The sequence below is a fragment of the Agelaius phoeniceus genome, chromosome 3 (genome assembly GCF_051311805.1).
Source record: "Agelaius phoeniceus isolate bAgePho1 chromosome 3, bAgePho1.hap1, whole genome shotgun sequence".
NCBI classification, from domain to species: domain Eukaryota; kingdom Metazoa; phylum Chordata; class Aves; order Passeriformes; family Icteridae; genus Agelaius; species Agelaius phoeniceus.
This window is the reverse complement of record NC_135267.1, coordinates 29,676,829-29,694,798: the sequence shown is the minus strand read 5'-3', so window position 1 is coordinate 29,694,798 and position 17,970 is coordinate 29,676,829. Positions and strand designations below refer to the sequence as shown.

The window sequence follows — 17,970 nt, the reverse complement described above, 5'->3', positions numbered from 1 at the left end:
CTGCAGATATAGTGCTATGAATTTAGTATATCTAATCCCCAGAAAGTTTATCTGGCCACTTCCCTCAAAAAAAAAAAAATCATTCAAGTTATGTGCTTTGTACATTGTCAATTTTTTTCTGAGAATGAAGCTCACTTCAATTCACTGGAGCACTGCCTTCCCTCTGTATATAGCTTTGAATTCACATCATGGCTGTGAGATCACAGCTGGTTTTGAATAATCCTCTTTATGTACTCTGTGAAATTGCTGTGTACAGTTTTAGGCACTGCCCTTCAAGAAAGGTGAAGATCAATTGGAGATTGTCCAGAGGACAATAATGAGAGTTGCTGGTCCTAAAAGTAGGAAGGAAGAGTGAGAATGAACCACAATAAGATAGTTATCTGCAGAAAAGGTGACTGAGTGCACTGGATTCAGGAGTCGAGGTGTTGGCAGGGGTGAGCAAGAAGCTCCAAAGGACCCACAGGAGAGCACGGCTGAGCTCTGCAGCCATGATGTAACACCTCTGGGAAACTGTGTTTAGGAAAGAGCAAAACTCTGCACAGGCAGAGAAGGCAGAAACAAAAAGAGTGAGAAACAGCAGAGGGAACACTAAGGTCACATAAGAGGGATATGCTCCAGACAAAAACACCAGAGCTGCCCAATGGAGAGGACCATGCCAGAGCAGATTTCCACACTGCAGCCCACACTGGAGCAGATGGATGTTATTTCTTGAAGAATCTGCAGCTGATGGAGGAGCCACACCAGAACACGTTTTTCTTAAGGTTCAATAGCTCATGAAGAAGACACATGCTTGAGCAGAGGAAAAGTGCAAGGAGGAAGGAGAAGCAGAGAGAGCTTTTAATAAGCTGACCACAACTCCCATTCCTTATCCCCTAGCACTGGCTGGAGTAAGGAAAAGAGCCAACAGAATGAAGGTGACCCTGGGAACAGAGGGAGGAGAGTGTTGTTTTGATATTTTGCAACCTTTATTTTCCAAAGCTTATTTAACCTTATTTTAACTGGCAATACATTAAATTAACTTTTTTCCAAGCTGAGTCCTCTCTCTGTCCTTATCTTGATCCATGAGAGTTTTCATCCCATTTTTTCCTATCTGGTTGAAAAGAGAAAGGGAGTGAACAGCTGGGTGAGGTATGACTGCTCACCAAGGATAACCCACTACACTGAAAACTAACAGTTTTCAAACACATTAAGAAGAATAAGTATAAAGTAACTTCTATTTGTCTGCTGTGGATTCAAAATGAAACAAGGGCTTTATACTACAGAAAACCAGCTTCAGATTATATAAATACCAAAAAAGCTGCAAGGGGGAAAGTAAATTACAGAAAGAGTATTCAGGAGGGTGTTCAAGATTAGGTTAAATGACCATCTGTCAAGGATGCCTAGAAATTCTCTCAAACTAACTTTCAAAAATATTTTCTAACAATTGTTTGCTATTAGTTGATTCAAATAAATGAAAACCCTTTCATAATCATGTATAACTTCACAATTCTTGCCTCATTTTACTATTTCTTTAAAAATGAGTTGAATTTTACTTGTTTGAAAAATTAAAGTGCTTATCAAATTCAGAATCTGGAAGACACATACATATACTGTTGATTAGGTCAAGATTCTAAATTAACTCTCAAAATTTTTATACATAGTACTATAGCAATTATTAACTTTGAGATTATGTCCTAATCAGTATTTCAAGTCATGTTGAAGTCAGGCTCAGTTAATTATTGCTTTGATGCAGGACAGAGAGAAGTGGCTGCCCAATGCAAATGAGAGGCTAAGCCATATAGTGGACAAGTCTGCACTACATTGGCTTGTTCCTGACAGGAGGCAGAAATGAAGACTGAAGAAGTCTTATCAAGCTTAATTATCTATCTACACTAATATTTTAAGAAATAAATTTTGATTTTATTAATTTAGAAGCTATATTAGAAAAACAAATTATAATTGCCGATTGTAACTCATCATGGTGAAGGGCATATTATTCATAATAAGAAAATATACATGAAATATCATTATCTAAAAATTTAATTTCAGATGTTTTGAATAAGATAAAACAAAGATCTTTTAAATTATACAAATTTATAGGCCTCTTCTACTTTACTACATGCTAAATGATGATGCATTCCTGAATGGCCATTTCAGGGCATATGTATATGTAAAACCTAAACATCAGCAGTAAAGAATTTCCTGAGAAAATTCTGGGGAAATATTCTTTAGAAATACATGCCCACTTACATTTGCAAACAGGCGGCCTCCCTTTGTTGCTCCATAATCCATCTTCTTGACACACTGCTGTTGCTTGCTGACTAGATTCTAGCTTGAAGCCCTCGTTACATTCATATATCAATCTACTGCCCAAAGTGAATTCATTACCTATAACTGAACCATTCCCAGGGGCCTCAGGAATGCCGCAAGATACAGCTGAAAAGAAAGAAAAGAAAAATATGAAGAATTGGAATTTTATCATATATATCTTTAAAATATTGTCCCACCACTGAAATAAGAAACATAGATTAGTAATTTTGACATTTCTCATTTATAAAAATTGAAATTAATTTTGCATTATATTTGCAACATTCTGGTAAATGTAATGGTATTTAAAACATTGATAAAAACTTAGAAGTGCACCTAATATAGACAAACATTTTATAAATAATTATTTAGTTCAATATAATCACTGCAGAGAGAAAAATTGGAGTTAAATTCAGAAGGAAGAAAAAAAATCCAAATAATTCAGTAAATAATTTCCTTCATGATGTAGACTGATAAGCCTAGATACACATAATATTTACAATTCTGAAATAAATTAGTCAAATATGTAAATAAAGTTTAAAATATCTGAATAATGTCCTTAAGTGGAACACTTCCCTGTCTAGTAATACATTTTTCTCCATCAGTGGGCAGGGGCTGAGCCTCCAGCCAGTGGAGAGAGTAGTACTGGGACAGAAAAGGCAGAGAGAAGCAATAAGGAAGGGGTTCTGGAAGTTCACTTTTAGCTGCTCTGAATCATTTAAGAGGAAGTGGAGAAGGGGAAGGATAAAAGCAAGTTCTGCAGCTTCTGGGAGCATGTCTTTATATTAGAAGTCATTTTCCACAAGGTGATCACAGCAGGAGTGGTAGTTTTTAAGTTCTCTGGTGTATTCAACACAGTCATCATTGGTGTATCTGGTTAAATGCTTTCTATTCCCTAAAGACCAGCTGAATCCTTTACCTACAAGTAGAAACAACTTTGATCTTGTGTCAGGCAAGCAATACTTGCAAAAAGTTTGTCTGCATGCTGAATTGATGGAAAGTTAAACTCACACTCTACTTTAGTACATCACAAAAATACCAATGCATTTCAAGTTGTGGTTACTGTGAAGGATTTCAGTGTGCCCAATGTCTTAAACTATGCCTCCACTCATCCTAACATGCCTTATAGTCCTCTTCTGACTTGTGACAATGTGTCTGAATGCTTTTGATTAAGATTTGACTTCTTGTCAGTGTTTTCAGGTCTCCTTTCTCATATCAAAACAGTAATGTCTGTGTTAAATCTGCATAAATTAATTGTATAAAACCAAAAACTCAAAACCATGATTCTATCCATCCATCCCATGTATGTGCCTATCTGTATATACAGGTGGAACTAATTTTATTTCCCTCTAAATACTCCAAATATGAAATAACTTCAAATACCTTAGTGAAACAAGAAGCCTTTATTATGCCATTTGAAAACAAAACAAACCCCCAAAAAACCAATCCAGGTCTGTTTAGTTCATGTTAGAGCTAATAATTCTGTCAGCATTTGTTCTTCACCTTTAGGAATACCCTTTCTAGAGACACACTGAAAAGTTCAAGACTGAGTAGCTCTTATGTGCAAGTTATTTTAAAAAAATAAAAGATGTACAATGCCTGCTCACACACAGGTGGGCCTCTCAGTTATGTCAGATCTGATGCAATGTCCAGTATGCTAAAGCACATCAAAATCTATGCTTACCTGTCACACTTCAGCACTTTAACCCTCAGAGTGTACCTCAGCCCTTACAGTGTCCCTTCTTTCCTTAGTTGTTTCTAAATCTTGTACTGCTACATTGTCAGGCTTTTCTCACTGCTGCTTTAGCTACTTATCATAAAAGCAGTTTGGGCATTCTGGCATTGCTCCAGTTAGAGTCTTATCTGTTTATTTTTTGTATGCTTGTCTCCCAGAGCCTGGGATTGGAATGAACTGTTCCTGTTGCTAGAAGTTTATCAAGGTTGCTAAAGGCTTTTAGAGTGGCAGTGTTAAAGCGTATCAGCAAGGAGAGTTTCATTAAATAGAGAGTACTTTGAAATTTAAAGTAAAGCTGAACCAAACTGACTAAAATGGCATATTTTCTTTGGGGAGTGGAAACAATGACGCTACTATGCCACAACCAAGTATTTTGAAGCTCACAGCTTCATGATTGTTAAAGAATTAAGAATGGTCTGAGAAAATCTTCTGACTTGAGGAATTGTCAGCATGTTTCTTAGGTCAGTGATTAGATGAGACTGACAGGTTCCAGCTGGGAGATGTGCATTCAGAGTGTTAAAAATATGTCAGCCTTAATTGTATCTATTATCTTGCACAGCAGAAAAATATACTTCTTCCAATGCAAGGGGAAAAGCCTTTTATCTAGAAACTGAGATGTACTTATAGTTGCTCTTTCATGTTCCATATCATACTTGCCTTTATTTCTTATTAAAACCAGTAAATTTAAGGTGTATGGCGATCCTTTAAAGTATCTATACACCTGCATTACACCAGCAAGATACTTACATATAATTTATCTTCAAAGTATGCAATTTCATTACATATAGAAATAAAGCTGGAGAGTGCATTACAGGCAGACATTGAGTTTATTTTCATACGCTGGAAAATCCCTAAAGTTAATCCACAAGCATTCATCATTCAGTGACCTGTTTCTGGCATTGAACAGAATAGTGCTGGAAAAGGCATTTAAATACCAATAACTGAAGTTAGAGACAGAGAAGTCACTAAAAGCAGGATTCAAAACAAAAACACATTCAGTGGCTTATGCGTATGATAGCCAGTTGGAAACATTAGAGAGAGCATTGACAATTCTCTGACTGGATATATACAGAAATAAAAAAAGGAAGTGAAAATGGGGTTGGGGTTATAAAAAAATCTGTTATGAGGGGTTATCTAGTCTATTCTCCTATCACAAGTCAAAATTATACTTGACCAATTTTGATCTAATTTGTTTTTGAAAGATCTCCAGTGATGAAAATTTCACACTCTCAACAGGCAATCTCTTCCACTATTTCACTGTCTCCTCTGAGAAAATAATAAAAAAAAGAAAAACCTAATTTAGGATCCTGTTAAAGTAAGGTTAGCTGTAATTCCTCTGTCAAGAAAAAACAATTATTTCATTCATTTTGGAACTAATTTTAACTTAGTAAAACATTTATTTTAAAACTACCTGGTTTCACCTTAAATTTCTGGGATTTTTTTAGTCTAGAGTAATACAATTATTGTTTTATATTCTGAAGTATGGTCACTGGTTTATAAGAGATTGCTGGAATTAGGTATTTTTAATTTGCTACTTACCTCACATTTTTAACACTGTATGCAAAAAGGGACGTTTTTGCATAGAAATATTTACCAAAAAGGTAAAAGGCCCAAGCTTAATTCCATGCCCAATAACACAGAACACCTAATTTTATGAGGAAGTAGTTTGGTGGCTTCAGAGTCATAGGTCTTGTGCAAAATGCAAATGGATATTTTCAAGCCCATTCTCCCAGGGCAGACACAGAACACAGTCATGGTCTTGGAATAATCTTTGTTCAGTACAGCAAAAAGTACAAAGTTCTCTAGCTCCACAGTGTACATCTATAGACTTCAAGAACAGAGGTAAGCATAAAGACAGTACCTGGAATCAGCATTTTAAGCAGGAACTGTTGGCATCAGCTAAACTTGTATCATGCTTCTGTCATAAAGAGAGCCTTTCCAAGTACTTACAATTCAGATAAGAACTTTCTTAAAGTAGGTACCTGCAGTTTTCTTTTATAAACCTACTAGGAAGTAACTCAAATAGTGAAGAGCAGCCAAGGGTTTTTCAAGACTCTTTAAAATTATTTTTAGCTCTTTCAGGAATGAGTGGGAGAAATGAGGCAGAACAAAGTCAAAAGCTGAGTCCTGTATAGGAAGAACAGGTGCAGTAAAGAGGGGCATTTGCTCATGCCTGCCAGAGACTCTGTTGCACTCTGACTCCAGACATGTCTCAGCCTCCAGACTCTGGCAACCCAGCACTGCTGAGCCATATTGACCCTGACAACTTGCTTTCAGTTTTTCGTTCCAAACGCTCTTCTTGCCAAGCTTCTCTTATATTTTCTCCTGTCTTTTCTTCATCTCCAGCCTCAGACCTCTCTTCCTACTCTCCTCCAGCATGGCAATCCATACATGAGCTAATCAGTGGCTCACAAATGTTGTTGCCAGTATCATTTCTGGGGCCTTACTATTTCCTCTTAGCAGCCACTTACTGTTATATAAGAATTGCTATTTTCTCTCCGTATCTCTTTTGAATGTAGCATGACTCATGTTTCTCTTTTCACTTCACAAATGAAATAAAAGCAATAACAGTAAGTTATAATTTCCTAGATAGGAGTCAAGTTTTTTATACAGCATTCAGGACATTATTACAACATCTGCATTTGAGAAGATGAATTGAAAATATCTTCTGACCCCATCAGATTAACTCATATTAGACTGTTTCATATTCAAATTAGATTTTGTTTAATAGATCTGCAAAAAAATAATTACCCTTTTTGATAATATGATCAAACTTGATTTCAAAAATTAATTCTGGCAACTTCAAGTTATTAATTACAAATGTAACCCTGCAGGACTAGTTTTACAGAAATTTCTTAACTAATCAAAGGGTTTTTGATTTAGAAAGATCCTATAATGAAATCCATGAGCAGGACCAAATGTGTAATTTTAATTAATTTTTAAAGAGAATGCATTTTGATAACAGGTACTAAATAAATTTTGAAATATGCTCTCCATTCCAGAGTTTTTTGAAAAACATATGCCTCATTCAGACATACAAGTTGGAATAATTGTGCCAGAGTTGTGAAGTTATATATTAAAATGAGGAATCTTACATTTATAAGAAATTTATAGTAAAGATTAAACAAACTATCTTGCAAATAGTATTTTCTCCCATTGTTTACAGAAATCTACATACCCATAGCCATATATATGGATGAAATTATAAATACAGCTTAAAATTAAAGAAAAAACCTATTTGTGAACATGCTAGATTGCTAAAATTTCAAAACTCCTTCTTGCAGATAGTGATAAAAAATGTTCAGACACAATGTCTGAAGTATTTGACAATTTTCTTGAGTACTCTGTAGTTCTGTTCAGAATCTATTACTTTCTGAGGCTCTTTGACCCTTGGTTATCCACTATCAATCCTGGGATGCTATATCGAGTCCTGCACATCCGTACATTTTCCCTCCTCCTTTCTGTGAATTATTTCATTTTGTCCTTAAAAGTGGGGACTTTTTTCTTAAATTGTTTAAAGAACTTTTTTCTCCATTCACAAACCGCATTATGTTTGGACATAATTTTCAAGGTTAGAATGGCCAATTTGAAACACTTTCGGTGCCATTGTGAACAGAAAATTGTGAACATAAAATGTAAAAACTAAAAATCTAAAAGAAAACTCTTGACATTATACTGTTCTAACAAAAGAGAGAAACTATAAAAAAAATAACTATATAAGAATTTTTATGTGCTGAGTTGTATTTTCATTTTACAGAACTCTGATATTTGAACAATAGTGGAAGTAGTAGTAGAAAGCTAATATAGTCTGGCTAGATAAGCAGCAGAAAGCTAAGGGATACATTTGCATAGAATTTGTGACAGCTGAGGAATCACAAGATTTTAAATTCTGGAGAAAAGTAAACTACAGGGCCTCCTTACATTTATGGCCCCACCTCCCCCAGTTTAACAACTACACACAGAATACTGTCTCCATCCTCACATGCTTAAAGTAACTGAGCTCCAGATTGAGATGAAAAAATTTCTTTACCATTTAAAAAAAGACACCTGCCAGATAGCCAGCAAAATAGCTCCCAAAGTTTCAGCAACAGTATTGACCCGATCAAATACAACAGTTTAGGCAGATGGGGCTTGTTTTTTCTTTTCCCATTGTTCCCTGAGATTGTTAGGCCTCCAAGACATCCTGCAAGCCTAATACCTAAAACAACTTTCTCTACTAGTGGATGGAGGAGAGGTAAAACACCTCAGGACACTGAAAATGACACTAGACTTTCATGTTTAAGCAAATGAATCAAAACTTTATCCCACGTACAGATTTTAAAATTTTGTTTTAATCTGGAACAAAATTTTATCCTCCACTTTGCTGATCTCAAGCTGTAGGCCTAGACATTATTCCAGGTTCTTTAGTGCAAAGTGTCTGAATTTTCGATGCTAGCGCCAGAAACAGCACCTAAAACGCAGTTCAAGTCCAAAAGCAGCATTTGTCCCTAAATTTACTTCACATGCAGATCACACACAGATTCTCCCATGACTTAGTGACCTTCAGGAAGATCAAACAGAATCACATGCCATATCAAATCATATATGGAATATATGTGGCATTATACCATATAACATGATGGCATATGAGATTAGAAGACGTCCTGGATTCTGGAAGCACAGATACACAGGTCCTGCTTGTGGTACACTGACAGTGTGAGTTTCTCCCTGGACTGATAGGGATACAGACACATGGCCCTTCTCAACAGGAAAATGCTCATCCAGAAGAAATATTTAGCTACCAAATTACTCTGTATAGAAGATAGGAACCCGTTCCTTCAAGTTCTTCAACTGCAGCCAAATTTCTGCAGCTTTTTACTTTTCTTACAAATAGCACACTCTCAAGAGTAAACATCATGCCAAATCTCAGCTGGCCTTTTTTTTTTTTTCTTTTCTGAATCACAGAATAAAACTTTCATACTTCTGTCTTATGGTCTTTTTAGAAATATCTGAACCATCACTGAGATGGAACATCAAGCAAAATATTTTCTTGAAGAAGACATAAAAACTAATGTTAAAGTCTTACAATATTAAGAACAGGTAAATGCAAGTTTTAATCAATCATGTTCTTAAATATGAATGCTACTATAATTTCATTCCATAAATAAAGTAGACTAGAAGCAGACACGTTAGAATAGGCCATATATGATATGGGTAGAATTTGCAGCCTTCTTTCTCTTCCCCAGGTCCCTGATATTATCACAGAATCATAGAATAGTTTGGGTAGGAAGGGACATTAAAAACCATCTGGTTCCAAACATCTGTCATGGGCAGGGACACCTTTCACTAGACCAGGCTGCTCAAAGGCCCATCTAGCCTGGCCTTCCAGGGATGGGACATATACATTTGACAAACAGTAACAACTATTAACAAGAGCAGCAAGCTAAAGTAGAACCTGGTTCAGCTTCAGGATAGTAAAAACAAAATAAAACAAAATAAAACAAAAATAAAAGAAAAAAAAAGAGAGAAAAGAAGTTAAAAATTATGTCTTTAAAGAACTGGTTATAAAGTTATTTTCTAAAATAATATTTTCTAAAATAATAAAGCAATCCCTTATAACTAATGATTTTTTAAAATGTTCTGTAATACAATGTAATGACCTGTGGTCTGTTTATAGGTATGTACATTACTAAAGAATGAAGTACTGAAGACATATTTTTCACTTGGTCTGTATTTGACTGCATGAATATTTTTTAATACTTCAACCCTGCACATATGAGATACACAAGTCAGTGTGTGTTTGGATCAGGTCATGATGTGAGTGTTTCTCTTGGCATACAGCACTATTGACAATGCTGCATCTTTGTTTTGTCAAACAGCCTTACAACGAAATTAGAGAAGCCTGCTCAAGAAGAAAGCATTATCTTACCGTGGCAGATTGGCACAGGAGAATCCCACTGGTACATTCCATTTTGGTAGCGCCTGCATGTCGCGTTATTGTGACCAATCATTCTATACCCAGGTTTGCAGTAATAGCGAACTTTGCTTCCAGCAGGACCACCCGTTTTATTTATAATTCCACCATTCCTCAAATTAGGGTTTAAACTGCAATAAGGAGCTAAAAACCAAAAAACAGACATACTAAAAACAAATCAAGTGCACTTAATGTACAAAATTAAGACTATTTATGACATGTAAAAACTTTGAATGCCACTAAAATCAATTCTGAAACCTTTACAGTACTTTTGGATCCTCAGTGAAGATTCAGACTACCTATAAAGAAACATCATGAAGTTCAAAAACAAAATTTATAATCAAAACCAGTTTGTACTGCTTCACATAAGGAAGCTACAATCATGAATCATATAGATTATTCAGTAAGTTCACTCACACTTAGTAAACATTCTACTTCAAATTTGATAACTGTATTTAAAATTATTCTTTGAGCTACACAATATTCAAAAACAATTAGAAACAGCTTTATTAAAAATTTCAGTGTACTTAGACATGTACGTCAAAGTTTAAACATTTTGTCAAATGTGTTAAAAATTTATAAGACAAAATGACAGTACACTGATTCTTCAGATGCTTTTTTTCAGATTAAAATGCAGTTAATTTTTTGTACCTGTTCTCTCTTAGTTATGGGCAAGTATATTAACTTTTACAAAAAGCATGTAACTTAACTGATTGCAACTTCTTAAATGTTGAATTTACACTACATATGAAGTAGGACAGAATTTACCTGTTTGAGTTTTGAAATGAAAGTAAACCTTGCTTAACTTTAATCACTACTCTACTAATATTTTTTGCAGAGGGGTTTTCATGACCAGCATGGTCCTCGAGAATCTGTTACAGAAAACTAGATTTTTTTAAATATATGCTGAGTAAGCAAAAGTACAATTTTTTTTGTGTCAAAAGTGAGTAATAAAGACCATTTCTTAAAATAAGGTTGCAGTATCTTTCTATAAGGATGGAATATGGATACCTGAACTGGACCCAGATCAAGTAGAAGTGCAGTATAGTTTGACACACTATATACAGAATTGTAACACGAATCTGTTTGTAGAATGCAAACATTTATCACTGGATAAAAGCAATATGAAAAAATTACCTGGACACACTGCTGATGTACAAGTCACTGTGTATTGGAAGCAGGTATCAAGCTTACTGAGATTATCTTTTCAGAAGCAGCATGGCAGGATCATGAAAATTTATTTCTGAAAATAAACCTGACTGCACATGCACCACTGAAATAAGCCTACAAACACTCTTCACAGAGAAGACACTGTTGAGCTCCACTGAGAACTAAATGTCAATACCAATAAGACTGAGACTGCAACTACTGTTGGAATACTCCCTCCATAATACTGAAACGTGTCTTAGATATACTGCAATACTAATTTTAATTTCTGCAGACAATTATCCAGTAGAAGTTGTTTTATTTTCACATGTGCATAATTACAGGTTTGGGTATACAGCTTTCAATTTTTAGCTCTATTTTTAAATTTTTATCTTTAATGTATATTTTGTCACCTGACTGTGCAGCTACTATATCAATTACCACCTAAAGAAGAATGCTTTTTTTCATTGACAGAGATCATAGAGTTGATTATATTCCTAACCAAAACATTTCCTTTAAATGTCTAGATTTAGATGCAGTATATCAAAGTCAATATTTCTAGTAATAACACCCAACATAAGCAGCAAAGCTAAGTTTAACATTCAAGATACCAAAAAATATTGTTATCTGTTGAAATTATACTAGAGAGTTCTCAATTAAGCATCATTATTTCTACTCAAAATGTTATTTCTGTACATTCTTTTGTTTGGGGATTAACTGAAAAAAAAACCCCTACTGAATCATAAAGGAAAAAATTAAAACTAGAATGAAAATTAATAAGCCAGGATGGTTCAGTAAAAAGATTTGTTTGGGGCCATGTTCTGTGTCCTTTATAAGCATGGTGACACTCACTTGTCTGCCTAAATTACAGTAATTATCAAATTAATCTTTAAAAAGGGGACTTGGCATTTAAAGAACCACAATAAATATGGCTTTAATTTTCCTTTTAACATATTGAAGAATAAATAAGAGTGTTATTACAAAACAAGCAGATTAAGACCTCTAAAATCAGCTGCAGTAAACTCTTAAGTGCTATTTAATTTTAAATATCCTAGATCTTAAGAAAAGATGGTGAGTCATAAATAAAATATGCAATTCAGAAAAAACTTCAAATTTATTACATCAGTACTGCAATTTTAGACATAAAATATTTCTCTGTAGCCCAGCAATACTGTATAAAATTTCTAACCGTACCGTTTTTCTGTATAGTATTTTCATGTCTCCTTTTTTCTATCTCCTCCTATACCCATTTAATAGGGACTAGTAATTCTTTTATTAAACTGCTAACATTGTTATTCTAAGAGTAAATTCTTGGCTAGATATAAAAGAAGAGGTCTTTTAACGCATAATAGATTTTTAGCATAACAGGTTAAACTTCACGTTCTGATTGCCAGGGTATTTATTGCCATGCTTTAGCTGTGGCTGATTACAACAGTAAATATATATGACTATATATATGACTATCCAGAGAGAGAAGCTTTAAAATGGAATGAAATATGGGATATTCAGGCTGCTGAAATACACAGAATGATGTCAAAATACTGAAAATTTCCTTGGGAGCCAAAGGGGAAATCTATCAGTCATAATTTTTGCTTATGTCATAGCAATTAATAATGCCTTTAGCCCATAAGCATGGTTTAAGCTCTCCAGTGAATCAAGTGGTGCTCAGAGAGGACCTAGGCAAAAAAAAAAATCTTTTTAATTAATAAATTTATAGAAGAAAACAAGAAGGATGACAAAGTAGCAATATCACTCAGAATTTACTTCAACATCCCTTTAAAAATACTTAATTTCTAAAGTTTACTGTTGCAGATATTCTACAGAAAACTATATCCTTCTTTCCAGATGAGGAAAGGATGAGTCATCATTACCTTGATGACCCCTGTATATTTTCTGCTTTCAACCATCTCTTCAGCCTACCATTACTAATACCTACTTTTCCTGACAACCCAAGGTGGGTGAGTGGCAGCAGCTTCATGGACCGGTAGGAAATAGGGAAGAGGTCTGGAAAACGAGATGCCTCAGTAAAGCTTTGTGGTCATCTGCCATTGTGAAAGTTAAAGACAGACTTTCAAGTGTGAATATAAAATTAACAGAAGTGTTTTGAGAATAGGGAGGTTATAACTGGAGAAAGGAGAGAAAGAGTATTTGAGATGAAGGTGCTGATTTAAGAGCAATGGGGAAGAGTAGCCATGACAGATTGTGCAAAGAGATGAGAAACGGGAAGGGAGGGACTGGAGACCAGGAGAAAGCAATGAAAATGAGAGAAAAAGAAGTACTTGGTTAGCCATTAGTAGTGGTACCAAAAGGATTGATGAATCAGAAACTGAGATTGTGTTCAGAATAAAATATGATTCAGTGAAAGAAAAAAAAAATTTAAATCAAATGAAACTGACTAGTGGGACACAAAGAAAGAAAAGATCAGAGACAGAAGACAGGAAGGAGGAGGATAACAAATTAGGGGTGTCTTTGTGAAGAGGAAGAGAAAGATGTTAAGCTAGATGGGAAAGAAAAATAAAAGTTGCATAAAGAAAAACCTTTTGTTTTCTACCACTAAAAGTAGACTGTGATTTGTAGGGAGGGTTGGAAAAGGGGTGGAGATAAAGAAGGGTTGAGGAGCACAGCTAGACTGTCTTGGCAGAGGCATTTTGACCATAATGGGTATAAAGTTTGGGACAAAAGGTATGATGAATGAGACTACATGAAGTGAAGTGGATTCCTTGAAGTAGAATGAAAAGTTCACCAGATAGTACAGAAAAGTTCCCATGTATCAGAAAGGGGGCTGTGCTCCCAGAGTGCCAAGCTTTACACTTTCATGACTGTTAAGAGTGTTTCTGACACACATAACATACATTTTGTGATGTAAACCATGTATGTTTGGATAACTTATGTTTAAAACATTCATCCAACCTAGATCAGATCCATCTTCCACTCTTACAGAAATTCTTATTAATGACATTTTAAAGTAGTAGCAAGTCAGTAGCCATCAACAAGGTTACAGGTAAGCGGTGCCTGTAATCCACATCCATGTAAAAGTCCTACTAAGACTATAGTACTCTGTGCTGCCAAGACAGCATGATATGGATAGAAAAGGCTGATACTCCAAGCAATGCATTATGTCTAAGCTATAGATAACATGAGAAGAAGAAAAGTATTTTAAGCAAATTATCTAAAAATTCTGAAGATGGATTTTTATTTTACTCTGAAAAATACACTTGTTGATACAGTAAAGGAATAGTGATAAGTTTACATACAAGTCCCTTCTTAGTCTGTATCTTGGTAATTTTTAATCTGTTCTTTAAACTGAACTCCCTTCAGAGCCCAGGATGAAACCCACATAACTTCTAGGATCAGGAACTGACATTAATAGAAGAACCACACAAAAAGCAATAAATAAATGTCTGAAGACCTGAAGTGTAAGCAAATGTTTGAAGAATGTCAGACTGAAAACTACATATACTGTAAGCTGAGTGAAAATTTTGAGCTTAAGCAGAAATCCATACAGTGCACTCATAAAATACTGCAGCCTTGTGTCAAGGACCACTGGGATAAAATGCTGTTTTTCTCCCAGCCAGTTTCTGGGAGAATTCGTCCTGGAATCCTATGAGGCTTAGCTGAAATAGGTGTAATCACACAGGAGGGCTCTCATCTCAGAATGACTATGTTTTACCACAAAATGTGATAAACTTTTATGACCATTCAGTGACTGAAGCAATTTTACAGTTATAATTTACTTTTCCAAATGACATATCATCCATGTCCTTTCAGGACCTCTTAGATAACAGTGTATTTTGTAAAGCAACATACTGAACATTTTCAGCTCACTTATAACCAAAACATTCAGCTAACTTAGCATCAGAACTTTTGTAATTTGCTACTGAATACCAACAGGGTAATAGCTGCCAGCTAAATCACATATCACTAGTCAATGGATGTGTGGACAGCAACACCTATAAACACTGATCTTGTATTTGCAGGACCACACTCTAACAAAGCATATTCTCTTAATAGCTGGAACATTTAAATATTTATGTTGAGGGGATTTTTTTGCTGTTTGAGACACGCTGTCTCAGGGAAGTTCAATTAAATGACTCCCAATTACAAATTAAAATTCTTTAAAGTTCCATGTCCAACCCTCCCAGATGATTTTGTAGAACTCACTCTCTAAAGGGAATCTACAAAATTTTATCAAAGAACTAATCTTAGCAAAGGACTTGATTTCCCAGCAGTTTCCTTGATCAGTAGTCAAAAAAACTAATATGGAGAAGATATTTGTAAGTTTTCACAGAAACAGCACTATATTTGAAATTAGAAATAAATGAAAAAAATTTCTTCAGATACCATAATGATTTGTTCACCTTACATGCTAGATTTTATGTTGAGAAATAAAAATTCACACCTCAGTACACTCCCTCCTTATAAGTTTCCCTTTTGGATACTTAATTGTCTTCATCATATTGCTGCAGAATCTTATCTCTTTGTACTGCTATTCTTTAAATATCCTCTGTAGTAGAGGGCTACTGTCATACTCACTTTATAGATAAGAAATTGGACACTGCCTAAAGTAAGTAGATAAGGACACATAAGAAAACTAAATATATGTTTTCTGATTACTAAACCATTTCCTTAATGAATGGACTATCCATTCCATATGTTACTTTTCATTTTAAAATGTACAGGATCAAAATGGAGAACAATAATCAACCAAGCAACAAAAAGGGATCAGGCTGTCATTCTTTTTCTTTTGCATTTTATTTTATATCTAACAAATAAACAACATGAAAAGACAAGATAAATTTTCAAAGACCTATTCCCTCTTTAGTGATATAGTTATGAATGTTTGCAAAATAAATATCTGACTAAATAACCTGCTATTTATATGACAGCTATTCTTACTAGTGGTTCAACATTTATAAATCATCCTGAATATTTTTTGTGATTCACAGTACTTCGCTGTGACCTTCCTGCTGTGTAAATCACCCACCTAAAAGTTTACAAATTGGAGAAGAAACCATTATACAGAGTCTGATGAACTTCTTCACACAGTAAACAAACTAATCAATATTCTTTTATTCTAAATTGAAATAGAGAGGGAGTAGAAACACTTGTTTAACATGTCCAAAGCCTAAAAATAACAAGAAAAGAGTGGTGAAGAATTAAGCTTCTTGCAATTACTTAAGAGGTTAAAAGAACATAATAAAAGTGTGCTGAGTTGACCCTGCCTGGATGCCAGGTGTACACCAAAGCTTCAGAATTGCTCCCCTTCTCAGCTGCACAGGGGAGAGAAAATATAACAAAAGGCCTGTGGGCTGAAATAGGGACAAGGAGAGATCATTCAGCTGTTACTGTCATAGGCAAAACAGACTTGATTTGGGGAAATTAATTTAATTTCTTACCAATCAGATCAGAGTAAGATAATGAGATATCAAACCAAATTGTGAAAAGCCTCTGCTCTGCCTGCTCTCCCCTTCCCCTCCTCTTTTGCCAGGTATGCTGGTTTGTCTAGGAGAGTATTAATTTTTTTCAAAGGTTCTAAAATGAGGCTGTGTTGTGGATTTCTGATGAAAACAGTGTTGATAATACAGGGATGTCACTGTTGAGCAAAGCTTACACTGAGTCAAGGTCTTTTCTGCTTCTCACACCATCCCACCAGCAAGGGGGCTGGGGATGCACGGGGATTTGGGAGGGGACAGAGATGGGGCAGCTGACCCCAACTGACCAAAGAGACAGTCCATAAGATATGGTGTCATGACCAACAAACAATATAAGATATGAGAAGAAGAAGGAAGGACCAGTGTTGCAAGTTATGTTCAAGTCACCATTAAGGCTGGTGTAGCCCTGCTCTCCTTGAGATAGCTGAACCCCTGCCAATGGGAAATGGTGAATGAATTCCTTATTTTGATTTGATTGCAAATGTGCAGCTTTTGTTTTACCTATTAAACTTTACCTGTTTATCTCATCCCACAAGTTTTCTCATTTTTATTCTTCTCATTCTCTGCTCCATCTTGTATCTTGCTGTGTGGGGAGTAAGCAAGCAGCTGGGTGGGCCTTAGTGGTATGCTAGGGTTAGAGAGCAATACAGGCTTCAAGGAAACTTGGCTTTGGGGCCTGGAGCACCTCCTCCCCCTCCATCTTCACCAACCGTGGTTTCTGCTGAGTTGTCACTCATGTATTCTCACTCCTTCTAGCTGCTGCTGAGTGTGTATATATACAAATATATGTATATATACATAAATATACATGTATATTTACATGTATATTTAAGTGTGTTATTTCAGAGGCACTACCACTATCCATGGCCAGCTGCAGGTCCATCTTAGAACCAGCTGAACCCATTTCTTCTGGACATAGGAGAAGCCTCTAGCAGCCTTTCAAAGAGGCCATACTTGTAGCCCCCCCGCTACAAAAACCTGGCCAGTTAAACCTGAGAAATAAGAAAAAATAGTGCTTTTGGCAGGAAATTGCAAATTAGCTTAGTAACCACTAGACTTATTTACTTTTGAATGAATAAGCAAAAGTTAAACAAAAGCCTGTAACTGTTATAGTAGCAATGGCAATTTGAAAAATAGCAAAGGAAGTCCCCATCTGGTTCCCAAGTCCATGTGCCTCCAGCAGTTATGCCAGGTACTGTAGTGCACTTTCAATCCTTCTACCAATAATTAAAAAAAAAAAAAAAAAGATTAATCTACCTTTTCTTAGTTATACTTTTCCCCTAGCTTGCTTGGGTAGGAATGTGTATGCAGGGTTATAAATTATTGAGGGATGCTATTCAGATATTCTGTAGGTTAAGAAAGAGATGATTTAATATCTAGGCATTAGTGCAGTTAGGAAATGTATAATTTAGACTAAA

The 17,970-nt window shown here is 35.3% G+C and overlaps 1 protein-coding gene across 2 annotated transcripts in view; it reads right to left on the bottom strand.

Annotated features, from left to right (window-relative positions):
• CSMD1 (CUB and Sushi multiple domains 1) overlaps positions 1 to 17,970 on the bottom strand; it is a 1,075,408-nt gene that overhangs the window by 70,403 nt on the left and 987,035 nt on the right. For both annotated transcript variants that reach the window (XM_054629077.2, XM_077174973.1), the window contains exons 49-50: positions 9,930 to 10,118; positions 2,230 to 2,415 (exon numbers count right to left, since the gene is read on the bottom strand). In XM_054629077.2, the coding sequence (XP_054485052.2) occupies positions 2,230 to 2,415; positions 9,930 to 10,118 (375 nt within the window). The remainder of the gene's footprint in view (positions 1 to 2,229; positions 2,416 to 9,929; positions 10,119 to 17,970) is intronic.